This window comes from Erinaceus europaeus, chromosome 14, assembly GCF_950295315.1.
Source record: "Erinaceus europaeus chromosome 14, mEriEur2.1, whole genome shotgun sequence".
NCBI classification, from domain to species: domain Eukaryota; kingdom Metazoa; phylum Chordata; class Mammalia; order Eulipotyphla; family Erinaceidae; genus Erinaceus; species Erinaceus europaeus.
In genome coordinates, this window is record NC_080175.1 from 11,639,329 (window position 1) to 11,667,021 (window position 27,693).

A 27,693-nucleotide genomic window follows, 5' to 3' on the forward strand; every position below is an offset into this window, starting at 1 on the left:
TTATTTATTTTGGATAAAGGCAGAAGTTGAGAGGGGAGAGTGAGATAGAGGTGTGTGTGTGTGTGTGTGTGTGCGTGTGTGTGTGCGTGTGTGTGAGAGAGAGAGAGAGAGAGAGAGAGACCTATAGCACTGTTTTATCATTCAAGAATCTTCCCCCCTCAGGTGGTGACCAGGGCCTTGAACCTGGATCCTTATGTACTATAATGTATGTACTCAGTGAGGTGCACCACCAAGCAGCCCAGAATCCAAATTCTAATGAAGATAAAGCAATGACAAAAAAAAGTCACTCAGGAAAAAAATATATATATTCCAGCTAGCTGGAGAACTGCTTCCTCACAGAGAAATGAAAGCTGTCCCAGCTTAATAATATTTGGGTGGAGGGGAGAGTAGTCTGTTATCTTATTGCTAATGACTTTTCAATAAAAATAAATGCGTTTGGTTTTCAACAGGGACCAAAGGCAGCCAGAATTTCTCATCGTCATTCCATTTATACTTTGATTAGTAGGGCATATTCTTTCAAAGGCACAAGGTTGTAAGTTCAAATCTCTTGCAAAAAGCCCTGGAGTAGAGGATATTGGCATTGGTAAATTCCAACACAAATACAGTAACCTGCGCCCGCTCCCGCTCCCACTCCCTTCCAATGAACTAAACCTCCCCCTAGATTCTCATAGCAGGAACATGGCCCCAGCCTCGTGCTTACTTCTGGTTATTCAAGAGGAAACAGTTATTGTGAAGCCAAAGAGCATGGCAGAGATGACAGACAGAGGCAAGATTGGTCTGAGGGTGAAACAGAGAAGTCAGATTATTCTTTTCTTTTCATTGACTTTTGTTCCTGTTTATATTTTATTTACTTTATATTTTATTGTTGTTATACTTTTTGTTCCTGTTTATATTTTATTTTCTATTTGATAGAGACAGAGAGAGAAATCAAGAAGGAATGAGAAGATAGAGAGGGAAAGAGAAAGAGAGACACCTGCAGCAGTTCTTCACCCACTCACAGAGCTTTCCTCTTGCAGGCGGGGACTGGGGGCTCACACCTGAGTCCTTAAACATGGTAACATGTGCACTCACCCAGGTGAGCCACCACCTGGCCCCTGCCATATTCTTCCAACTTGGTTCAGGTTCCACCTTGTGCTTCCTGGACCATGAGATCTATACTTCTGATCCCTCTGTCTATACCTGCTTCATTTCCCCCCCCCCATTTTCTTTCCTTGACATTGAATGCAAAATAGATTTTTCATATTTGCCTCCCCCAACTACGAAGGGTAGACACTTTTGTCTTTGATTGCTGTCACTGTTAGCTGATGGATCCGCAGCAAGTGAACCACCCCAATGATAAGACAAGCTCACTGGAAAATATGGTTAGTTTCAGAAAATGACCAGGTTCTCTGGAATCTTCATGTCTAAACAAGAAAATGGAAAGCTTGCTCTTTCTTCACTGCTGTGGTTCTGGATTTTTCAAGGAAACGAGTCTTCCATGTACCCCATTTTTCCTCCCATTTCACTTGCCCGTTGAGCCATGTAGCCTGACTGGGAGCATAAAAAGCATTTATATTAATTTGAAGCTGTTTCTTACAGCCTCAAAAACTGAAGTTTTAGAAAACAAGCTTCCAATTTGCTGAACTTAAAGGATAACAATTTTAGAACAAAATGTCACTTCTAAGAGGAAGATTAGGTTTAAATTATTCTGTCTTGTAGATCAAAAAAAAAAAATGCCAGCTAAGAGTCGTATATTAACAATTTGCACATTCAGGTCCCAAATGGAAGAGTTTGATTTCTTATACAATGAATATGAAATAAAAAATAAATCCTAAATCCAGGCCAAATCCCCAAGGACCTGATTAAAAACTGGTTTTTATTCATTCTTGGGGGGAGGGGAAACAACACACAGCCAATTTACTTTTGCCACGAGAACAGTCTAATCCCAAGAAAGTGTAATAAGCTTTGAAAGTTTTACATTTTAACCTTTTCATTTAAGTGGGACTGCTCCCACCTCATTATGCAAATATTGTTCAGAAGGTGGGAAGCAGAAAGGGAAAGAGGTCTTTTTACTTAACTGTTCACTATATATTGATGAGGTTTGGGGGTAGAATTTAGACTTCGAGAGAAACTTTTTGCATTTGTACTTCGAACCCTGCCTACCTCAAATATGCTAGGTGCCCTGAGGTCACAAATAACATATTTGGTTGTTTGATTTTACTGGCTGCCAAATTAGCACGATACCACAACTCATCCCAGACTTCTAACTAGGGATGTGGGAGTCAAAGAAAAAGGAAAAGAAAAAAGCACCAATTAGTCTGCTTTCAGTTGTACAAGGGCTCTTGTGCCTTGGAAGATGGAATAGTGATTGTGATCCCAAATAATAGGTCCGAGCCTGGATTTCCAAGGGTCCCACTGATGAGTGTTTCAGGAGAAGGATCTTACTCAGCACCTGGCAAGTAATGAGGAAAACAATACATAGTTGCTGCACTTAAAGGACAGCTCAGTGTCCAGCTCAGTGTTTAATGAGTGAATTGATTTGGGGGCACTTGACCCTGTGGACGGATGGATGGGCTGCATTCAGAGAAGCCCATTGCTGTAATCAGAATTTCCAATGTGCCTCTCTAGCTTCATGTATCCTGTCTGTTACATTTGCTGCTTGACTTTGAAATTGGATTCCCTTCTGTTTTACTGCAGAGAATGCAATTCAAGCCTTTGGCAATGGCTCCGATGTGACTGTGTGGCAGCCAGCCCTCCCCGCTCAGACTACCACTGCCACCACCACCATAGCCTTTCGGGTTAAGAACAAGCCCCTGGGGCCAGCAGGGTCCGAGAATGAAATCCCCACTCATGTTTTACCACCTTGTGCAAATTTACAGGTAAGAGATGGGTGAGGGGTGGGTTGGGGCGGGGCTCAACTCCTTGGAGCTGGAGCTCAGTTCTGGCAGGAGTTCAAACTCATTTTCAGAAGTGCATTTAGAAGTAGATGGCAAATGATAGATTGCCACTTGAGTTTGAATCTTAAAAGTGTGTTTTAGGGAGTGGAGAGGTGGCCCAGAGGTCAAACACATAACTTGTATACATGAGGCCCTGGGCTGGCTCTCCAGAACACATGGAGCGGCTGAGTAGTCTTCAGGTCTTCTCTCTTTCTCCTGCCCCTCTTACATGAAAACTGTAAGTGCATTTTTCTACTTAACTATGATAAATGGAGATGATGAAGTGCCATGGATTAGAGTGAATGATGGATTCTGGGATTGACCCTGTCATTTGCTAGAAGTGTGACCTCACTCAGACTCTTGTGTCTGCTGCTATTCGTGTCTGCACCTGCAGAGTGAGGGGGACGAATACATGGTAACACAAATCCGTCAGCCTTCTGTGTTGCTAGGATCCAGTTGCTTGTTCATTCACTGTGTTTATTCTGTGTCCTTTACAAAGAGCAACACATTGACTATGAAAGGGTACTTGACCTTGTCATCTGGTGTCACTGTCCTTTAAACTAAATGTAGAGTACTTAGCTCTATTGAAAGGTGTTTCTAATGAAGTAATTAACGTATGTCTAGAAACTTGCATGGGTTCCTTCTTCAGGAAACCAAAGTTTTTTTTTTTTTTTTTTTCCTTAGTGAGATCTACCTATCTAACCCTTTGGAGTGACTGGGGTTGAGTGAAAGTGACCCAGAAACTCCTCTGAGGTGTATCCAGATCTCCAAATGTTTGAGGATATTTCCTGTCTTTTCACATGCTTTACCTGTTTGCAAGTTATTCTCTAGATAGTTACCGGAGCAGTACTATTACTGTTCTATTGTTGGCTTTATTATTTCATTCCAGGATACCGTGGTGCACTAGGACCCTTTTGTTTGAACTTACAGTTATCGAATCCCAGAACCTGGGCTGGAAATCTGGTAGCTTGGGTTCCTTTGGGGTTCTTCCCTTGTTGGGGATTTGGTCAACCCCATGGTAACTTCTCTTTCCATCTGTGCTAGAGAATGGTGGTAGGGTGTCAGACTCACCAAGTGCTCATTATAGAATGAATACCTTCTTGAACCCAGTCTACTGTGTTCCTTAGAATGTCATGGGTTAATTTTTCTACTTCTCATTTTTCTTGACTCTCTTCTCTTCCTCCATGTCTCCTCTGTTCTCTGATATCCTCCATGCCATGTGTCTGAGATTAGGTCTCTGTCTCTTGTCCTCCTGGCTCTCCTCCTGTTCCACAATGACACTGTGGAGAAGGTGAGTAGGGAGGTCACACTGTCTGGCCTCTTGATGTTCTTCATGCTTCTAGTACACTTCCTGTCTACAGAGCTCTGTGCACACAGTACCTGGACTATGACGTGACCAATTGCTCCATCCTGCAGCAGAACCCAGAGGTACAGGAAAAGGAGAAGACTCCCTTAGGGGATTAGAAATGGATCTAAACTAGACAAAGTAGGGTCCCATCTCCATCTCTGTTTCTCACAGCCCTGCTTCCTTCTGGTTAGCTTCCTATCCTTCCTGGGTCCACTCAGATTCTAGTAAAGACAGCCGGCCAGGTGAGAGAGAGGGCCCTGTTAGCAAAGAGGTGATTCAGGGTCAGGGAGATAGCAGAGTGGCAGTGCACTCAGTTTGAATGGAAGAGCTTCCAAGTTCAATTCTTGGCATCACCAATTTGAGAACTAAGTGACCTAAGTGACGCCTGGAAAAACAAGAGGAGAGGAAAAAAACAAGCAAACAAGTAGTCAAAGAGGAGATTCTCTAGTGAACTTAGAAATATTGAGCAAGATAGAGCATTTCAACATTTTTTGGAGGTCAGTTCATAGGTGACATCTCAAAACAACAGTCATGATTGGAAACTCAGTGGCATTAGGGCCCCTCCATGATCATATGGGGGTCCTCCATCTATAAGGAGGTGTTCTACTTGTCTCCTTGCTCCTCATCTCCCACCCAGAACACTGCCAGACTTGGGCTTTCTGGGGGACAGCATAGGGTCTGACACCATAGTACTTTGCTTCTAACTTGGATCTGCCCACTCACCCCTCCCTGTCAACAAGACTGGTGCTGTGGGGTTTCCCTGGCAACAGGAATGGTGACATAGGCTCTATGTGCAAGAACCAGTGCCTTTTCATCCTTGTGCTAGTGATAGGAGCAGTGCTTCATAAATAGAGGAGGCAAATCAAAGTGCGGACATAGTGACTGACTAAGGACTAACATTTACCTTCTCAGCAGAAGAGGTGTGGGGCCACCAAGGAACTAGGAGGGGGGCAGTGGCATCTCTTTTCCCTGTGACTCATGTACAAAGCCTGCACTGAACTAAACTGCATTCCCCTTTTAGGGAGTTGTTAGGGGGTCCCATAAAAAACTCACATTTCCTCCTAGGAGAGGAGCTGTTCTGTGCACCTGCTTGACGCTGGTTTTGCACAGAGGAGGCAGGCGGTGAGGATTTGCAGCCAAGTGCTCAGACCCAAGCTATAGTTCTTACCTGCTTTGGGGCCTCTCCAAGGGTCAACCTGCCCAGATACCACACTGAAAGTAGCCTCTCTGTGAGAGTTGACAGCTTCAGTGGTTGGAGAAGAAGGAATGTTCTAGAATGATGCTTTCATAATACTACGTTCTGGACCAGTGGAGAACTAACCCAGTAGAGCACACTCTCCTCTCTCTTCTTTGCTTTCTTTTTTAAAAAAATTCTATTAGTAATTTAAGATTGATTTACAAAATTACATGTCAACAGAGCTATAATTCCACACCACCAGAGTTCTGAATCTCCAAGTCCTCCATTGCAAGCTACCACAGTTCTCCCAAGGTTGCACTAAACTATTGTTAACTATTAGGTCTATAATTATCTGTCTTCATTTGTATGTAATTACACTTTTTTCTTCCAGCTCCAGTCCTCTCTTCCTCTCTCTTCTCTCCTCTCTTCCCCTCCAAACCACACAGAACTCTATTACTGCATCCAAATGTCTCTCCTTTTTTCCTCCTCCTCTCTCTCCAGGTCCTGATGGAGCTAGGGTTCAGTGCCCTCTTATTCTTTTCCTCCAGTCACTTCTTTTCCACTGAGGGTCTGGATCAAAATTGTTTTCGGGGTGCAGAAGGCAGGAGTTCTGGCTTCTGTAACTGCTTCTCCGATGGACTTGGGTATTGATAGGTTGATCAATACCCCCAGCCTGTTGCTATCTTTCCCTATTGGGCTAAACCTCTGGAAAGGCTAAGTTCCAGGACACATTGGTGAGGTTGTCTTCCCAGAGAAGTCAGGATGGTATTGTGATGCATCTGCAACTTGGTGTCTGAGGCTGTGGATGTTTCAGTTATTGTTGATGAATTCTGTTTGGGTCTCCTGTTGCATTTTTTGTTGTTTTGGGGGAGATCCGATCCAATCCCTATTACTCCATGACCACACCTCCCAGAAGTCCTATTCTTTGCATTCTCTCTCTTTCCCATCCTCCTCCTTATTCATCCCCTCCTTTATCATCATCTTTGTTCCCTTCCACCTGTTCTTTCTCCTCTTCTTTCTCTTCCTGTCATCTCTCTGTCTCTTTCTTTCTGATGGTGGAATGTCCTTACTTGGAATTAGGGTTATGCTAGGAAATATTAGTGAGAATTCATACTAGCAAGTGTAAAGTCTGTTTTCATTTTCAGATAATTTCACAGGCTTGTCACACATGTCACATGGGACAGGCCTCTCATTTTTCACAAATGAAGCAACCAAGACAGAGCAAGCCTACTGATCATAGAGGAATTTGACAGGGCTAAGGTAGCTGACTCAAGAGCCCAATGTACTTTAACTTTATTCCATAATCTTGGTTGGGCTCTCTATTTCTGAATTAGAAATGGATAGAGAATAGGAAGTGTAGATTAGAAAAGAAGGCCTGCAGTGTTTCTCTTTCTATGTCTGGCTCATTGCACTAAGCACAATGTCCTCAGCTTAATGATCTCACTTGCATACTGATTTGGACAAGTTAATCTCTTTATTATGCTATTTATTTTTACCAGAGCACCTATCAACTCTATTAGGGATTGAATTTGGCATCTATTTCATGGAAGTGCTACTTCCTACCACTGAGCTTGGCTGTCATTGATCCCCTCAAAGCAGAGAGTAGCATGGCAGGCAGACAGGGCTTGGTAGTGGATGGAAAGGGGCGGTGACAGAAAGGGCACTTATACTATGTTTCAGAAATGCAAGATGGGTAGTGTCTGGAGTTCTAATGAGACACTTGTTGCTTGGTGACAATTGCTAGCAATACTGTTTCATGTACTCGAAATGTTCCAGCAGCCCCAACACCACATGGGAGATGCAGTAGCAACTGGAGGAAGCTTCAGTTGCCCTGTTGTCCCTCTTTCTCTTCCTCTCTACCTGAAAGAAAAAAGTGATGCTGGAGCAGTGAAATTACGCATGTGCAAGCCCCTTATTCCAACAATAAAAATTGTACCACCACAGGAAAACTGAAGGAGATGAAAGAGGAAAAAAAAAAATCATAGGAAAAAAATGAGGAAAAGAGAAGTGGCTTTTGACAAAGTTGATATCCCAGTGCTTCTGCAAGAGTAATGGGGGAAAACACTGATCTTGAACTGCATATAGTTATGCTGTGATTATAGAGGACAGGGTAGAGGGGAAGGTCTGCAAGCTTGCCAGGAAAACTTGGTGCAGCTTGATGGTTTCTTTAGGATGGCCTGCATGAGAACAATGGAAAGAATCGTTGGAAGCCAGAGGATGGGGAAGGGGCTACTGAATAATGAGGGGTAGGTCTTCACCCTTGAAAACAGGGCTCTTGGCACTGATTTAGGACTCCTGCTTTGGAACAGGGATCCCAGAAGACTCTTTCTCCCCATCTGTCCTTCCTCTGCCTGCCTGGCTGTCTCCAGATAAATTACCATTTGCCAGAGGGTCCTAGAAATATCTTAGAATGGCGTTTATCCCAGCCGTGTGTCATTACTCAGAATAGAACTGACTTCAGCAGCCTTGGGATCCATTGGTAACAGATCTGGAGAAAGTCAACTATCTTTGGCAGCTCTAAAGTTCATGTCCCTTGAGGAGTGCCCTGTTGTAATATTTTAAAATATACATTAATATGAGCAAACTCTCAGGGCATTGAGTATCTTGTCTTAACATTTGAGACAGAGTTACCCCTTGAAAGGGGAGGAATACAAATCAGTGTTTCCAGAAGTTGGCTTCCAAGTGTAATTATCAACAAAGCCAATGCAGCTTTGTTAGGGGAGGTGGGTAGCCCTGGTGTGCCTAGTGGTCACATCTGCAGAGCCTGGGAAGGACTCAGCTTTAAAAAGAGAAAGTTGATTGACTGGTATGAAATGTCATAAAAATGTCCCAAGTGCTCACTCCCCTGAGGTGATTAAAATAGCAGGTTTGGGGTAACCTGCCAGGCTCCCATGTCAGGATTAATTTGGCAGTCCTATTAGTAACAGGCGTGAAACAAGCTGTGCTATTGTTGGCACCTCCTTCCAACTCGTACAAAGTGGTCACATGGAAAACAAAGCGACATTAAAAATTCTACCAGTTATTTCACCGTCAGTGTGTTTGAGTGGCCCGGTGACTGGGGAACACACTCAGGTCTTTGAAACCAAATAGACTGCGCTTGTTGCTCATTTAAAGTAAATCTGTTTTGTTTTTTTTTCCTTTGTGTGTGTGGGGGAAGTCTCTCCTTTGTATCATTATAGCCACTTAGCTCTTGTGGCTTCAAATGAGGGTGATTTAATGTGACTTTTGTTACATTCATGACCGAATAAGGACAGAGAGATGGAGAGACAACCTTGGAACTAGAGCGGAGGGTCTGAGAGTGTTTCTGGGGAACCCTGAGAGGCGGGAGAGCGGTGCTCAGAGGCTGCCTAGGGAGGGCTAGCTCTGAGCAGTCCTGAAGTGCTCATGAACCAGGAACATGAGAGTCACACGTTCCAAGTGAGTTTGGTTCCTGCTGTTTGGGTTTTCTTCTTATGTTTATTTTATTACCCAAATAAAATATACCTGTGGGTGGAACATAGATTCTACAACTGTAGATTTTAAGTATAAACTTCCCAGCCTCCCAGTAATTGTACTTTTAACCAGCATTCTAGAAAAGAGGCAGTAAAAGCAGTTTTCTCAGTCACTGAAGAGATGTAGGGAGGGTTGAAACAGGTGGCCTCTGACTGAGTGTTACAACAGAAATAAGCATGCAGAGGAAGCATCCCCTCTCTCTATCCACTTCTCCCACCAATGCTACGTCGGGCAAGCCATGCTGAGGACACTGCAGGCCACTCTGTGTGTGGGCCATGGCAGCAGGGTTCTGTGCTGACACATTCCTGCCAACTTTCTCTGAATTTCTATCTAGGTTCACAACTCTCTGGCCTCCCAGAAAAGCTTTAACATCCTTCCCTCTTCCCAGAGGCCAGTTTGAAGCTTATGGAAATGGACTGGGCTCTTTTCAGGAGGAGTGCATCATTTGCAGATCGTAGGAGGTGCAGATGGCAGATGGAATTTGCCATTTTTATCACTTCCTCTTCATCTACAGATTAAGGCTCCTTATCCTTGCAGAATATGTTCCTAGATCCCCAGTGTGTGCCTGAAACCACAGCTAGTATCAAACCATACATATACACTGCTATATATGTGTGTGTGTGTGTGTGTGTGTGTGTGTGTGTGTGTGTGTGTGTGTGTGTGTGTACTATATAGTGTATACAGATGTACTTGTGTATATACAGAATACAGTTATATAGAATATAGAAAAACCCATCATGTTTTTCCTGTAAGTCCTGAACACATACCTATGATAAAGTTTGATTTATAAATCAGATGCAGTAAGAGATTAATAGCAATAATAATCAAATCAAAGAGTTATCATATTGCAATAATGATTATAAGAATGTGGATTGAGGGAGTCAGGCTGTAGTGCAGCGGGTTAAGCACATGTGACGCAAAGCACAAGGATCAGCAGAAGGATCCCAGTTGGAGCCCTGGCTCCCCCACCTGCAAGGGAGTCCCTTCACAGGTGGTGAAGCAGGTCTGCGGGTGTCTATCCTTCTATCCTTCTCTCCCCCTCTCTGTCTTCACCTCTTCTCTCCATTTCTCTCTGTTCTAATAACGACTACAACAATAATAACTACAACAATAAAACAACAAGGGCAACAAAAGGTAACAAATAAATATTTATAAAAAAATGAATGTGGATTGAATTTCCACTCTAAAATAAAACACCTTATTGGGTGGGGGAGGCAGCATAATGGTGATGCAAATAGACTCTCATGCCTGAGGCTCCTAAGTCTCAGGTTCATTCCCCCGCACCACCATAAGCGTGAGCTGAGCAGTGCTCTGGTGTGTCTCTCTCTGTGTGTGTGTCTCTCTCTCTGCATCTCTCTCAAAAATAAAATTAATAAAAAAATTTTAAAAACACCTTATTGTATGACTGTTTTTGCCCTGTAGCTGATCATGATAAAAAAGTACTGAAAAGTAAAAAATTGGATAAGATAGAACCACTGAATAGAATATTGAACTCTTGTATTAACTATTATAATTCTGACAATTAAAAAAGAATCTATATATAAAGCAAGACTTTGCACTCCTGTGCAGACTTGAAACAAAACCTAAAAGTAGCCCATTTGTACCCAGTGGGGCTAAATCCTACTGGAAATGATTCTGAAACCATCCCCTAGGGGCTTACCCCCCAAAGTCTACATGTGGCAGAAAGGGTGATTATCCCAACTTGCTAACTACCCAGGATTTGGCTGGCTGTGACCAGGAGAAAACTGGAAGTGTGGAGTTTTTAAAAGGAAAGCTGCCAATGGGTGTTCTGTAAATCATTTGTGCCAGCAGACTGACCCCATTATGTCAGCTAATCCTGGAAGTACAGGAGGTAAATTTAAATCTCCTAGCATGAAGCACTTAATCAATATTCTGAATGTTTTTCTTGCAATTTATGCGAGCAGAGCAATAGGGTGCTCCGGTGTCCTGTTAATCTCCCACTGGAAAAGAGGAGGCTTGAGAGCAGGGCCAGGGTGGTAGATTCTGCACAGGAGGGCTGCTGGGAGGGCAGGCTGCTGGGTGCCAGTGGAGGAAGTGGGAGGAGAGACTACCTGCCATTGAGAGACCCAGGCCCTGAACTCGTACACCCGGCCTGGCAGAGCTACCCCCAGCATGCTTACTTCCTTGGAAACCTGCGTTTGACAAGTGGCTTAGCTGCTGGCTTGCTACAAAGAGCACAAGCTTTGAAAATCCTGGGACTAGAGCATCCCAGCTTGCTTTCTGTGTATGTGATTTGTGCCCTCTATGAATTTCTGCCATCAAATAATCACCGACCTCTTGGGTTCAGTGTGAGGATTAAAGAGCTAGTGTCAGCGTGCAGAGGGACCTGTGTGTCTGGACAGCCCCCCGCATTTGGTAAGGTACCATCTCTGGAGCAGGGTGATTGTGATGGGTGGGGGTTTGGTGGCCTTGCAAAAGAAGGTCTGCTTCCAGGGACTGGGGGTTCAGGGTGTTGGGAGGATAGAGGGGGAAATCTAGAGTTCTTTAGATGTTGTTTCCTTGGTGTCTAAGCAAGGTATAAACTGAATGATACCCTGCCAGTGCTAAGATGCGGTCTCTGTAGGCATTCTCAAGAAAAGAGGACAAAACGTGAAGTGGTCTTTGGATGCCAGACAGAGAAGGAAGGAAGGAAAGCCAAGAGGCAATCAAGGAAGGACCACTGGGACACTTGGGATTGGAACTCATCTCTAACTCAACCAATTCCCAGCAGGAGTTTCATTCAAAATCTTGGCCCAACCTGGGTCTCAGGAGAGGGGCTTGTCTGCCAAGGGCCATTGCCATATCTTTGTAACTTCTGCTGACTTTGAGAAGAGTTGACACAAGAAACACTCTTAGTTGCCGAACAGACTGTATTTGAGAACTAACTCTGTCCTTTAACCTCAGAACCCAAGAATCTATATCCCATTCAACTGCCGCATCCCACCTCTACTATCATTGGCTCCATATTAATCTTTAAATTCAATTGCTGGATACATCCATTTATGGGAAACATCAGAAACTAATCCAGTTATCCAAAAGATTCCAGAAATACTTGCTTTGGTAATGACACACCCCTCTGCATTTATGCAGTCGGAGGATAAACATTTTCCTATATGTGAGATATACTCAGGGTAGTGCCCTCTGCAGTGATGGGATTTAAAAAATTACTTTTATTGGGGGGGATTAATGGTTTACAGTAAATACAGTTGATGATTCCTGTGTAAAATATCTCAGTTTTCTGAAAAACACTCTGACCTCCAGACTAGGGCCTCCTCTGCCATCATATACCAGGACCTGAAAGTTCCACAGCCCCCCCCCCCCATGAGTCATGTACTTTGGTGCAATATGTCAAACTCAGTCTGAGTTCTGCTTTATGTTTCCCCTTCTATTATTCCTCAACTTCTGTCCGTAAGAGAGATGATCCCATATTCATCCCTCTCTATCTGGCTTATCTCATGATTCCTTCAAGCTCCATCCAAGATGAGATGAAGGTGACTTTATCATTCTTAATAGCTGAGTAGTTTTCCATTGTGTATATAGACCACAACTTTTTTCTTAGCCACTCACCTTTTGTTGGAACTGGAATTTTACAGGTTTTAACAATTACAAGTTTCTAGAGATTTTTTTGCATGTGGTAATAACTTGTCCTCTTTTGTCCCCATCTTCTGTATCATGCTGATCAAGATCCCCAGACTAAAAATTAAGGCTCATACCTTACTGACTGAGCTGAGTGTTGAGTGTACCTGTTCAGCATACTGGACAGAACTCCACATCCCTTTGAGAGGAAGTTTTGCCAGATGACCAGAGTGGATTGGATGCTTATCCCAAGCCACAGTCAGGATCCTCACACATGGACTTGGAGAACAACAGATGGGGAGATTTCTCGGGGGAAGATGGAGGGGGTTAGTTCAGTATCCCAGTGCCAGTCGGCTCTCAGCATCTGTGTTGAATCTGAATGACTGATCACATGGATATCATTTCCTGGGCCTTTTGTTTAAGAAAACAGTCTTGATGCCTCATGTTGTTTGTGGTCTCTGGTTTATGGTCACTGTGAGCTTTCCATCATTTCTTTGTAGCACACAGTGTTTTCTAGCACCCACTGTTGTTTTTGTCTCATAGAAAGAAAATGTCCCAATCTTGGCTCCAGCAAGCGTTTCCTTTGCCTAATGTTCCCTTGCTCAGAAGGAGTGTATCTGCCCGGTTTGAGAGGAATGAGATTAGTGGTGGGGGGGAGGTGGATTTTCTCTTAGCAGAAGTGCTGAGCCTCAGCACATGCACAAAGACGTACACACACACACACACACACACACACACACACACACACAGACACAGACACACACACACACACATACCCCAAATGGTGGGGGAGTCCTGGACCAGGCTGCCAAGTGGTCCCTGGGTCTTGAGTCGGGGACCCAATACTACCAAGCTTGGAAAGGCTGCCAGTGACCCCAAGGGACTTCATCTCCCCAGCTCCACATGCCAGCAGATGAGTTCAGAGGGAGCCTGCATCCCAGAATCCACCCATGTTAGCCCTGGGAGCGAAGAGGCTGTTGTAAAAACACTTTTGAAATGAGTGCTTATGGAGCATTGTCAAAGCCTTTCATCTAGGAGAGTGCTTGAATTCAGAGCTCAAAATTGAGTATTACTCTGTTAAGGCTGCCATACAATCTGGCTGGCCAAAATACATTTTTCTGCTGTGGATTCAGACCTTATTGGAAATGGAAGCTAGCAGTGTACGGCTGGTACCCCCAAACCAGGAATCTCATCTCTGAGGACTATGGTAGAGAGGTCTTTTTTTTTTCCTCCTCCAGGGTTATTGCTGGGGCTCAGTGCCTGCGCTATGACTCCACTGCTCCTGGAGGCCATTTTTTCCATTTTGTTGCCCTTGTTGTTGTTGTTGTTGTTATTGTTGTTGGATAGGACAGAGAAAAGAATCAATAGAGGAATTGAAGACGGGGGGGGGGAGGGGAGAAAGACAGACACCTGCAGACCTGCTTTCACCGCTTGTGAAGCAACTCTTGTGCAGCTGGTTGAGCTGGGGGCTCCAACCAGGATCCTTATGCTGGTGCTTTGTACCATGTGCGCTTAACCTGCTGCACTACCACCCATCCCCCCCCCCCGTGGCTATGTAAGGCTGCCATGACAAAGTGCCACAGCCTGGGTGGGACACATGTGCAATGCAGATGACCTAAACAAGTAAAATGTAGCTCAACAAGTAGGGTGTGAGCCTTGTCACATGCAAAGCCCGTATGGATGTTTCACAACACCAGCAGAAGCTCTAGCTCTGGGGTGTCTTTCCCTCTCTGTCTCTCTTTCAAATAAAAAGAATGAATAAAGCAGTCTAGGAAGTGGGGTGCAGTGATTAGAGCCTCAGGCTTAAACGTATGAGGCCCTAGGTTTGATGCTCTGCATATCACCATCTCACCTCTGTTCAGTCTCATGTTAATAAATAAATATCAAGAAAAAATTAAAAGTGAAATAGTAAATACAAGCCAGTCTGGGAGCAGTGAAAGAGAGAGAGAGATGGGAGGGAGGAAGGAGAGAGGGGGCCAGCACTCAGCACTCGAGAATAAAAGCAAAAAAAAAAAAAAGGCAAACGAGTTATTTTCTCTTTTGTTGCCCTTGTTGTTTCATTGTTGTATGTATTATTGTTGTTGTTATTGATGTTGTTAAGTAGGACAGAGAGAAATGGAGAGAGGAGGGGAAGACAGAGAGGGGGAGAGAAAGATAGACACCTGCAGACCTGCTTCACCAATTGTGAAGTGACCTTCTTGCAGGTGGGGAGCCAGGGGCTCGAACCAGCATCCTTACCCTGGTCTTTGTGCTTCATGCCACATGTGCTTAACCCGCTGCGCTACTGCCTGACTCCCTTTTTTTTTTTTTATAGATTTTAAACTTTATTTAGGCAAATTGAGAGCACCTACATGTTGCACATGGGCAGTGAGAAAGAGAGAGGCATTTACTCACATGCTAATGGGCTCACCTCAGCAAAGAAAGAGTGCCCAGCCACTCCCATAACACAAGTTTATAGGAACTCCCAAGCCTTCACTTCCTTTTATTTATTTATTTATTTATTTATAAAATTTCTTTATTGGGGGAATTAATGGTTTACAGTCAACAGTAAAATCCAATAGTTTATACTTGCACAACATTTCCCAGTTTTCCACATCACAATACAACCCCCACTAGGTCCTCCTCTGCCATCATGATCCAGAGCCTGAACCCTCCCCCCACCCCAGAGTCTTTCACTTTGGTGCAATACACCAACTGCAGTCCAAGTTCTGCTTAGAGTTTTCCCTTCTGATCTTGTTTTTCCATTTCTGCCTGTGAGTGAGATTATTCCATATTCATCCTTCTGTTTCTGAGAGTTTCCTTCCCAAAGTTCACAGACATCCACAGTCTAGGATACTGGGCTTCAGAACTTCTGAGAAGAATTGGGGTGGAGGGATGGACAAGTGGCTTAGTGGGTAGAACACAGGCCTTTCCTTGTGTGAGACCTGAGGTGCCAGCCGTGCCGCCACCATATTGGGAGCACAACACCAAGGGAACTCCATGGCCGGGGGAGCAGTGTTTTGGTGTCTCTCCCTCGTTCAATTCCTCTAGCTTGTTCTCTCCTCTCTCAAAACACAGAATGAAAATTGGACTGAGCTCAGTGACATTACACGTATGTGGAACCTGGATTCATTTCCTGGCAACACATTAAAAAATGGTATGGGAGGTCGAGCGGTAGCGCAGTGGGTTAAGTGCACATGGCACGAAGCGCAAAGACCAGTGTAAGGGTCCTGGTTTCAGCCCCCAGCTCCCCACCAGCAGGGGGGGTCACTTCACAAGCAGTGAAGCAGGTCTGCAGGTGTCTATCTTTCTCTCCTCCTCTCTCTCTTCCCTTCTTCTCTCCATTTCTCTAGGTCCTATCCAACAACAATGACATCAATAACGGTAATAATAATAACCACCAAAGATGAAACAACAAAAGGGAAAAAAATTTTTTTAATAGAAAAAAAAATGGTATGAAGGGTTGTGTTGTTGGCTCAGTGGGTAGAGCACATTCCTGGCATTCTTGAGACTCCAGGTTCAGTGCCTCTCATCATATAGGATGGAACAGTGGTCTTGCCTCTTTGTGATAAATAATTAAATATATATTTTGATTGCCACCAGGATTATTGCTGGAGCTTGGTGCTAGCACTCTGATTCCACTGCTTCTGGCAGCCAATAAATATTTTAAAAATAGAAGACACAATTCAGCCCCTAAGATACATGTGTCAGGTGCTCAGCAGGTAAAAACATTTGATGTTTGAAAAAAATCTCATCTTCTGGAACAACTTTTAAGGAGAAGAGACTATAGTGAGCACAAGCATTTCAGGAGGGGCTTTGGCTCTGGTCCAATGGCTGCAGGAATGAAAGGAGAGGAACCCCACTTCTTGGGAGACAAGTTGTCCGGCTTAGCCTGCAAAGGCTTCTGCTAGGACAGATGCTATCAGATCCAGGGCTTCTGCAGACTTAATCCACCAGGTGATTTCCTTGTGATTGGCATGTGCGCATTGTAGCAAACTTTAGTTCGACATACTGTTGGAATCCACAGTGATGTAATTGGAGATTATTTTATCAGCAGTAAAAGGCTTTATGGTTCCTTTAAAAAGTTATAATAAGCTTGAGCATCTTTGGTATAGTTTAATAATACAGCATTTTATGACCAGCAGTAAGATTTCAGATTACGGTTTTAGCAAATGCGCAGCTCTATTTTATAGTTTAATAATTTTCCAGATGAAGGCATTGTAAAGTTCCTCAAAAACCAATTTAATGACTTTGAAAAATAGCCTTTATCAAAATCTTTTTGCACACCTTTCATGAACCCAAATGCCACCTTTTCAACAGAAGCAGATCATGGCGTCTATTTTTCTCACCCACAGACTCCTGCAAATTATGCACAGAGAGCACAGTCTCTCTGAGTTCTAATTTCTCTCCTTTTTTATTCTCTTTTATCCTTAAGCTCCTATAGCTGGAGTAAGCCAGTCTGCCGAGTTCAAGGTGAAAGCCAGCTAGGCCAGCTGAGCTTCAGCAGGAACAGGGAGTAAACTGGTTCTCTCTGGAGAAGGGTCTTCATTTTATAGACGTTCCCTTGATCATAGGACTTCAGCTCCAGCTCCCAATTATAATAAGCCTCTTCTTAATGCCTCCAGATATCCCATCCTTTGCCATCATATGAAGTAACCCAATATAATGGCACCAAAAAGGTTTTTTTTTCTTTTCTTCTAGGGTTATTGCTGGGCTCGGTGCCTGCACCATGAATCCACTGCTCCTGGAGGCTACCCTTTCCCCCTTTTGTTGCCCTTGTTGTCTTTTTATTGTTGTTGTAGTTATTATTGGTGTTATTGATGTCCATTGGATAGGACAGAGAGAAATGGAGAGAGGAGGGGAAGACAGAGAGGGGGAGAGAAAGACAGACACCTGCAGACCTGCTTCACCACCTGTGAAGCAACTCCCCTGCAGGTGGGGAGTCAGGGGCTCGAACCGTGATCCTTACGCCGGTCCTTGCGCTTTGCACCACATGCACTTAACCCACTGCGCCACAGCCCGACCCCCTAAAAAGGTTTTTTTTAGTATTTATTTATTGGATAGACACAGAAAGAAATCGAGAGGTAAGAGGGAGATAAAGAGGAAGAGACGAGAGTGTCACCTGCACACTGCTTCAGTGTTTGTGAAACCCACCCCCACTCCCAATAAACACACAGAGAGATGGGGGCCAAGGATTTGAACCTGGGTCCTTGGGCACGTGTGTTCTACTTGGTGTACAAAAAAAGTTAGAGAACAAACAAACCTGTTTGTTTCTTCCTGTCTCTCATGGCCGTTTGGATTACAGTATGTTACTGTATTTCTGGAATTTTCCTCAGTTATATTGTCAGACAACTTAATAATCTTAGTCAATCAACAGAATAAGAGAGGCTGAGCCAGATAAATAAACACGGTTACCATTTGCACTTTGGGAATAAGGTCCTCTGAACGTGAGGTGCCCTGCGACTCTTGAGCAGCTGGACTCTTGTCGTGGAACCCTGAATCTTTCATACATACAGAGAAGACCACAATAAGGAGACCCCAAGAAGCTTGGCTTCACACTCCTTTTCATTCTCTTTTTTAGACCTAGCAGCCTTTGGTATGAATGGTGGGTGACTGGGAGTGACTCACCAGCTGAGTTAATAGGTTAGAGGACCCCTACAGAGGCTAAAACGCCCCTGCCCCCACCCACCCCTTGCAGCACCCTGAAATGACATGGCCCTCTCTGTCTCTATCTCCTCCTTGTCTTTGCCTCCCCCTTGTCAACCCCAGAGTGTTTCCAGTTGAAAACCAGATGTTTCTTGGAAGCAACATACAGCCATCCGTTCTGATAGCACTAAGAGTGTCTTTTGCCAAGGTCATGGACATCCCAACAAGAATGCTGGAAAGCATCTTGCTTTCCAGAAACATTTCTTTGTCCCAAGCTTCAGCTATTGCCTCCCCTATATCTGCCACAGGATGTGGCAACCCCTGCATTATGATGGTGGCAAGGAGGGAACTCTTAGTGGCTCCAAGGTCCCATGGAAGATAGAAGCGACACGCTCCAACACACTCTTAGTCCAAAGCCAAGATCACTCCAGCAGTACACAGCCTTACCAGTGCAATGACGTGGACAACAGCAGTGGTGCCATGTTTTACTTCTGGAAGACACGGAGGCTGTGTGCTTAAAAGCAGAGAGAGCTGAAGGGTTTGCTCTGTTGCTGCAACCCTCCCTATAGACTATGAGGGAGGGCACTGCAGTCATCTCGGTCCTTGGAGTCTCCCACTGTAATGTAGGAAATAACTAGCAAGAGGGCCTGGAAGGGCTGCAGTAATTAAACAAATTAAAATTCCCCAGCATCACTCAATGAACCTCCAGCACTGAGACTGTGTGTTCATCAAGATCTTATCCTCTTGGTTGTTCTGCAGCGACCATGAGGCTGGAGGGGGTGGTGGCGGGGGATGATCTCAAGTACTAAGGAGGTGCTCAGTGGCTGTGCCCCAAAATTCACCTGGAAAATAAACTTGGGTGTCATAAGGAAGTAGGTATCCTCCAGGAATGGATCTTAAATGTAAGTTGTTACTTATTCTATTATTTATTATTATGTTAAATGGTATTATTATGAAAGAGAGAGAAGCTAGAGCATATTTTGCCATGCCTAAGCTCAAATCTAGATTTCAGACCTGCAAGTCTTATGCTCTACTGCTAAGCTATCCCCGCCCCCGGGAAATCCTTCCCTGGGCTATGAATCCAGGGTCTCCTGCATGCATGATACCACTGCTAAGTAGCTTCTCTAGCCCAATTTCATTAATGTGCTTTGAGAGTGAAGGCAAACGACAGAGAGAGGAGAAATATATCAGCACTGCTCAGCCATCCTTGGCATTTCCAAGCAGCTGTGGGGCTCAAACCCAGGGCCTCCTCCTTCTACATGGCAAGGAGTTCAGCTGATTTGTCCCTTGACCCCATAATTTCAGTGATTATCTCCCATTTATATCTTACTCTATTTTTCCTTCTTTCTAAACCATTTTCTTTAGAGAAATGAAAATAACAAGTGAAGCACGAGGATGGGAAAAGTAGCCCCCCTCAAGGGCATGCTGCAAAAAGCCATTAGGCTACCCGCACCTGTGGTCTAGTGGATGGTGGGGCCAGCCCATCAGAGGGACAGTAATTCAGCAGTTGGACAATTGCTTAACCCAATTGCTGAGTAATAAACATGCTTAATAAAAAGGAATAGGACGTCTGTACCATCTTGGCTATAAATATGCTGGCTTGTTCTAAGGGAACCTACAAGAATACCTCTGAGCACACTTAGATCACATACTATAAATAAATCCAATTTCTTGAATCCCCTACTGACCTTTTTTTTCTCAATTTTTTTTTATTTCTTTAGGACTTCTAGCCAACCATGTGCTTCCCTGAGTAATAGGTTTGCCTCAGGCAAAAACCATGGAGTGCTTGTGAGGGAACGGCACTAGTTCTCCTGGGGTGAGGTGCCACCAAGGCCTTCCTTCCCCTGCACCCCTCCTTTGACGACCACAGGGAATCACATCATGGAGGAGGTTGACTAGAGGGGTATTCAGAGAGGTGCTTATCATTTGGGGGGTGGGGGTGGGGGGGGGCACATTGCAAGAGGGGCCTGTGCCTTGCCTGCCCCCTGGTGACAGGAATTTAGTATGACATAAAAGGTCACCCTCTCTTCTCTAGGAGTCCTTAGAGGAACACTTACCACTAGGTCTAGCTTGACCACTGAACTGTGAGCAGAAGCTCAGGTTGTGCTGGTCTCTGGGGTGAACCACTTTGGGAAGATCCGTGTACTAGGCTTACCTAACCCTGCTCTGCCCATCTAGGCTGTGTGACCCCAGGGATATTATTTTTCATCCTGGAACCTTTCTCTGCTGGCAGCAGGCTATCAAGAGTTAGGTCATTCTTTTCCTTTTAATATTTTATTCAAGACAGAGAGCAAAAGGAAACAAAAATTAAAACCTTGCTCTGGCATATTCAGTGCCAGGGATCAAACCCTGGAACTTTACATGTCTGAGTCCCATACTCTACCCACTGCACCACCTTCCAGAGGGCAAAAAGAATCATTTTAAGATTTGATTTTTTAAGTACTAGGCTTACTAGAGTTAATATGCAGGTGCTTAGAAGCTAAGACCTTCCATGGTATGGAAACACAGTGAAGTCTCACAGAGAATCCTGATCTGTGTAAAAGATGGGGGTGCAGGCCCCCTCAAAAGCCAATAGATTTTTTGTGTGTCTTCAATAAAACGAGAGTAGGATCCTTATCCACAGACATTGTTATTAGTAGTAATCAACACAAACACCATGGCTACTAGCCCACTTTACTTTCCTCTTTTTCTAGAATGTTCTCCTTGGTCAACTGAAAACTCTTTATTTTTCCCTTTTATTTATTTTTTATTGCCACCAGGGGTATTGCTGGAGCTTGGTACCAGCACTATGAATCCTCTGCTCCCGGAAGCCATTTTCTCCTTTTTTTTTCTTTTCTTTCTAACTTTTATTAGATAAGACAGAGAGAAATTGAGAAAGGAGAGGGAGAGAGACACCTGCAGACCTGCTTTACCTCCCATGAAGCAGACCCCCTGCAGGTGGGGGACGGGGCTTCGAACTAAGGTCCTTGCAGTTGGTAATATGTACACTTAACCAGGTACACCACTGCCCATCCTCAAGTATTTTTTCTTTTCTTTTATTGTTGGGGGAGGGGTTAATGGCTTACAATGCGGTTGTTGACACTTGGGTAAAATTTCTCATCTCAAGGGGCAGGAGATGGTGCACCAGGTTGAGTGCACCCATTACTGTGCACAAGTACCCAGGTTTGAGCCCCTTCTTCCCACCTGTAGCATGGATGCTTCATGAGTGGTGAAGCAGGTCTATAGGTGTCTCTCTTCTTCTTCTAGCATTTGTCCTTCTTCCGTAGCCAGTTAACAGCGTCAGGTTGAGCCTGATGTAAGGTTTCGAGACCTCCTTTGAATCTGGAGAGGTGGCAGTCGTTGACTATGTGGGTCATAGTCTGTCTGGAGCCGCAGGGGCAGTTCGGGTCATCTCTGGCTCCCCAGCGATGGAACATAGCGGCGCACCGGCCATGGCCTGTTCGATAGCGATTGAGGAGGGCCCAGTCATAACGTGCTAGGTCAGAGCCGGGTTGACGCTTGCAGGGGTCTGTGATGAGGTGTTTGTTCTTGACCTCAGCTGACTGCCAACTCTGTTTCCAAGAGACTGGAACAGAGAAGTTCAGTGTAGGCGTAGGGGACCAGATTGGGTGATGAGACGTCAAGCGTTGGACAGGGTGGGCGAAGATATCCGCGTATATTGGCAGGTCCGGTCGAGCGTAGACGTGGGAAATGAACTTAGATGATGCCGCATCCCGACGAATATCTGGCGGGGCGATGTTGCTAAGAACTGGCAGCCATGGAACCGGGGTGGAATGGATGGTTCCAGAAATTATCCTCATGGAGGAATATAATTTGGAATCGACCAAGTGGACATGGGGGCTACAGAACCATACTGGGGCACAGTATTCTGTAGTGGAATAGCATAATGCCAGAGATGATGATCGTAGTGTGTCTCTCTTTGTATATCCCTCTCTACCTCTCCCCCCCTCTCGATTTCTCTCTGTCCTATCAAATAAAAAAATAGAAATTTTTTTTCCTCTTACCATGATAGGTGTCCATAAAATAGTCTCCCGCCTACCCAACCTAGGTCCTCTTCCACATCATGAACTGAGACTCCAAAGCCCTCCTCCCAACCCAAAGTCTTTTGCTGCAATACACCATCTTCTGAACCAAAAGGTGAACAAAAACCCCAGGCCCTGGATGTCTCAGAACCATGGCAGTTTCTGTCAGATCTCAATTCCACCCTAAATCACAGCGCCATTAGAGACCTGCACCCATCACCTGTAATGTAAGAGAGAATTCTAGGCTTAATAAACATTATCTGATGGTTCTGAGGCTGCATGGCTGATAAGACAGGTTCCGTGCCCTTCTTGTCAGGGGCTACAATGAATCTTTTCTGTTGCTTTTGCCCATTTGGATTTCTGACTGTGCATTTGGTGAGAACAAATGTCGCATTTGAAAGCCCTCTCTTCCTCCTAGCTCCCTTTGCACTGAATCCTCACTGCACGTTTGCTCTATGAGACACTGCACCCACCCCGAGACAAAAACGCCTTTCGCACATCATTTCACATAATCTAATTGTTAATTGGGCATAATTTTCTCAAATGTAGCTCATAATCACTTCTTGTCTGAATATTTCACTAATCAAGCCAGTTAACCATGAACAGCAAACACATAGAGTTCTGGCATTGTTTGCAATCCATGTTTGCCCCAACTTGAGGGCAAAGCAGAGTAGACGTAAGATGAGCCTGTGAAGTTCTGGCAAGAAGAAAGGCCAGCGAGTGCCCTGTTAAGCTCCCTGCTGTAGATGGCGTCTGCACACAGCTACTTACCATCCTGCTATTAGTGTTGCATTACAAGTGCAAGGCTGCAGGCATCCTTTTTAGGGTGAGCTAGAGACTGACAGCCCAGCCCAAGGGACTGTTTAGCTAATGGAGGGCTGTTGATATATCTTACAGGGCTATATCTCTTTCATTGCTTTCATGTTTTTTTTTAAATCCACATAATTACAGAAGATCATGAGCTAGTTCTACTCAACATTATGCTCACAAACCAAATTAGCTGAAGTTTGGTATTTTTTTTTCTCACTCTCTGTCTCAATCCGAGAACTGATCAGCCTTAAGCCACAGAGAAAGGAGGAGATTGTCAGTAGCAGCTTGGATTTAAAGATGACTTGTATCTAGTGTATCTGCTTGGTTCACACAGCACTGCAAAACAGACGGTAGGGCACACTGCACTACAGTTGTAGCTGTTGTTTAAGAAACCAAATCTAGAGGACCTTCTGAACCTGTGTTCCCTTTACCCTACTGAGTCCACCAAGCTAATGCCAGAAGCAAGTTATAAATCAGAGTAGATGCTCTTAATTGTCATTTAACCAACCTCAGAAGCCAACCTCTTCATTCCTCTACAAATTGTGGATCCCCACAACCCCCCCCCCAACCTAAGGGCCTCCCCTTCTAGCTCCATAGTGAGACCCATGAGACATGGGCCTAAAAGGATCAGGAATCTTCTTTCTTCAACATTTCTGTGCTGTTTTATTTATCTACATAATTTAATAAATATGACATGGATAGTTGAAATCAGAAGAAAGTATAGTTGTCTCAATGAAAACCACGTTGAAACTGTCACATAAGATGGACTCCTTAACAAGTAACATCTTTGAATTAGTGGGTAATTTGGGAAAATGTTAAAAAAAAAAAAAGATTCTGTGCTAAGATCCTGCGGTGGTTACCAAGCAAATGCCATTTATGCTTTCAGAAAGCTAAAACTTGAAATTTCAGGCCCAAATTAAAGGTTTTACTCTATGCAGAGCACAAGCAAGGAAATCCCAATTTGTAGACCTATTACAAAAAATATTGTAAAGTGGAGACATGTCAGTTATTTAAAAAAAAAAATACCAGAGTGACACTGTGATATTTACATTAAAATGTTTGGTACAATACATGAAATGCAGTATTCCAAGTCTTTAAAAAGAAGAAAGTACTGAACCTGAATGATTTTATGAGCTGTGAAAAAAGCCAGTCACAGAAGGGCATGTAATGACTGACTCTCCTTATTTGAGACTTCTAAAAATAGCCCAACCCATGAAAACAAAGAATAGAATTGTGAATGCCAAGGTCTAGGAGAAGGGGCAACAGGGAGCTATTGTTCAGTGGGTGTAAAGTTTCAGATGAATCAGTTCTTGAGCTCCTCTGTGCAGCACTTTGTCTAGAGACAACAATATTGTATTGTATAGTTGGATTTCTGTTCAGAGGGTAGATGTATTATGTGCTCTTGTCTGTGTGAGCATTCTTGCATGATAAAACAAAGCCTTGAAATTCAGAAGCAAGTTTGGTGCAAATATTTGATTTTTAAAATGTTGCTTTAATGAGAGACAGATTGAGAGAAAGATACAGAGAGAGACTAGAGCTCTGCTGATCTGTGGCTAATGGTTGTGCAGGGGATTGAACCTAGGACTTAAGAGGCTCAGCCATGAAAGTCTTTTGCATAACCATTGTGGTATACCCACACCCCACAAATATGTCATTTTTAAAAAAGTCATTTAATGATTTTGCCCTTCAGCTTAAAATTGATCTATGACCTATGAGCACAGGCCCCAGTTCAGTCAGATAATAAGCTTTCTACTCTAGACTTGACCCTAAGTTCAACCTAAATTACAATACACAGTTAAACTTGGAATGTTCCATCCAGGGTTGCTAAGAATTGAAGACCGTCTAGATTCCTGAGCACAAATACATGTCATGTTTTAGGCAATTATGTACCATCCCTTCAACACACATCTTCTTATCTTGCCTCATTTCAGTTCTCTGGACTTGTGTTCTTGGTAGTTTTAATCTGAAGTGATTCTCCAGGGTCTGACCTGCACTTCCTGTGGAGGAGTCTGAACTTCCTGTGGGCAAGAATACATGGCTTCATACTTCTGGTGCTTTCCCTACCTTCATCTCATGGCCACATTTCTCCTTCCCAGAATCCTGCCAGACTGACTACATGTAGCATCACTGCACTGGATTTTTCTGGAACCTGTGTGTAGTGAAATATCTTAGACGGCCATAACAGAGCCTCTTAGAATAAGGGCCCACCAGTATCAGAGTGTCTTGCAGGGACTGGTGAGTAGAGCCATTGTGACACTCACTTGCAAGGACTGTCAGCACCCTCCTCTCCTCTCTACTGAGCTTTTGCTTTCTGTCCCTCCTGCTCCCTTCCTAGCTCCTTAGCTCCTCCTAGACCTGTACCAGGGTCCCTGGAGATGGCACAAACCAGCTTAGAGGAAGAGCACAGACTCTGAAAGACAAACATCCAAGCCCTGGGGCTCAGAGCAGCCTTATTTATGTGTCCACTTGTTATACGCAGCTGACTTTACTGTGCATTATTCAGCCCAGTGGCTGCAAGTGGTTGTTAGCAAGTTTGTAGGAAAAGCAAATCTCTAGGAAAGTGAGCTTCAAAATAAACAGTGACAGGGATTTCAGAAAAAAAAAAAAAAAACTAGTCAGCTGCATATAACTAGACCAACAATATAACTTTCCCCCCTAAAACGCTTCCCAATCCAAAAGGCAAAATCTGAAAAGAACTGGGCAGGTCACTGTTAACTTAGCCAGCAGTCAGTCAAACATAAGTTACCAAATGAATATATGTATCAAGTACCCAACAGAACTGTTAAAAAAAAAAAAAAAAAACGAAGTGTGAGCCATAAAATCAGAATTATGTGTTTGAATAGCAGACATATAAAATATAATCAGATGGCTGTGGTCTTATTAAAACAGACTGTGAAAAATACAAGCTCTGAAATTTATGACTCTTATCGGTTAACCTTTGGTGTGCTGTGTGTACTCTTCCTTCTGAGTTTTGTCTTACCAGAAAATGTAAGAGGTGTAGATTTAAATTGCAAAATGGCTTTAAGTTCTAGTCTGTTCAAGGGAGAACTCATGCAGTGGTTTTTCCCTAGCAGAGATACGGCTTATGCTATGGAAGAGATAGGTCTGCTAAGAAACTGGTATTGACAAGTGTGATAGATTCAGCCAGGTACTTAGTGAGTGCTGGAGAGCAAAGATGATTGCATTTTACAGTCTGTATTTCTCTGTTTATTGCTTGTATTCTATCATTAGGCAAACAGGTTCTTAATATAGCAAATCTCTCTAATCAGTAAAGCAAGGGAGGGAGAAAAGAACCAGAAGCATCATTAATTATAACCATTTGGCTGCAGCCTGGGCAGTCTGTTGCTGTTGGATTGGGCGACTTCCTCTGGTTTAATTTTCTGAAGGTAGAGCAGAAACTGCTTTTTTTCTTATGCATGAGGAGAGTAGAGAAATGTTCCATGCCCTGCTGGCTGACAGCTGCCTAAAAAAATCTGAGATGAAATACTGGTTTCTCCATAATGGAGTGGGGGGGGGGCAGCAAGGCTGGTCTCTGTGTGAGTGTGCTTCTAAGCAAACAGATCCATAAACAGGGCATGTGCACTGGCCATCCCCAGGCTCAGGGGAACTAGGTCAGAAGTCACAGTTACCAGGGAGCAGAGCTGTGAATTCCCAGTGCCACTGCTTCTTCTCCAGAGGGAAGCCATTGGCACTGTGGCAGATGCTAATCACTGGGGAAATGAGCAAAGGAGTCATCATTATGACTCCAGGTAACAGAGGGCAACAGCATCTAATGTATTTACTAATCCTCTGGTGCCCACCAGCAATTACATATCTCAGAAATTCTATTGCCTGACATGTCAGGACTTGAGGATTGTCGCCAGTGCTGATCCTGTAGCAGCATTGGAAGGGACATGAAGGGTGGTGCACCGGGTTCAGTGCAGGGACCCGTGCGAGGAACCCAGTTCGAGCCCCCGGCTCCCCACCTGCAGGGAGTCACTTCACAAGCAGTAAAGCAGGTATGCAGGTGTCTCTCTGTCTCTGTCCCTCTCTACCTTCCCCTCCCCTCTCAATTTCTCTCTGTCGTATGCAATATAAAGAGAAGAAGAGAAAAGAAAAAAAGAAATGAAAAGGAGAGAAAAGAAAAAGAAAAATAGCCACCAGGAGCAGTGAACTTGTAGTGCCGTCACTGAGCCCCAGCGATAACTCTGGAGGCAAAAAAAAAAAAAAAAAAAGAAGGGACATGACTAATGAAATGCCTAAAAACAGGCTCCCTGACTTTCCAGGATGAAAGAAAAGCTGGTGGTTGTGGGGAAACAGAGCACCCCCCCATTTCTCTTCATTTCCCCATGTACAAACTGAAAACCTGACAAGGCTATGTTGTGAGTGTTCTCAGCCCCCAATTCTGAATCAGGTGGCTTCTCGCAGAGGCCCAAACAATGAGCTAGTTGTTTACAGGAGCAGTCTTCTTCATAGAAGAGAGGATTTGCTTTTGACTTGGTTAAGGCGGATTCTTAAAAAAACAAGATTTGTTCCCCTCTCTTCTCTTGGCCTTTGGTGTCTTAGCTGAGGGAAGTCTCTTCTAGTTTCTACCTTACCTTACACCTATCAAGAGCTCAGAAGTTGTCATCACCAACCCCCATCATGCCCGGGTCCCCAGACTCTCCCAGTGGAGCATTTGCATTATGCAGATACTCTATGTGAAAGTTCAAAGTAGGATGTGCCCTGTAATTGTATCTATTGCATTTG

The 27,693-nt window shown here is 44.1% G+C and overlaps 1 protein-coding gene across 2 annotated transcripts in view; it reads left to right on the top strand.

Moving 5' to 3' along the window:
- The window catches only part of GFRA1 (GDNF family receptor alpha 1), a 275,166-nt gene that overhangs the window by 232,887 nt on the left and 14,586 nt on the right, over nucleotides 1-27,693 (top strand). For both annotated transcript variants that reach the window (XM_060171220.1, XM_060171221.1), the window contains exon 8: nucleotides 2,677-2,858. In XM_060171220.1, coding sequence (XP_060027203.1) covers nucleotides 2,677-2,858 — 182 coding nt within the window. The remainder of the gene's footprint in view (nucleotides 1-2,676; nucleotides 2,859-27,693) is intronic.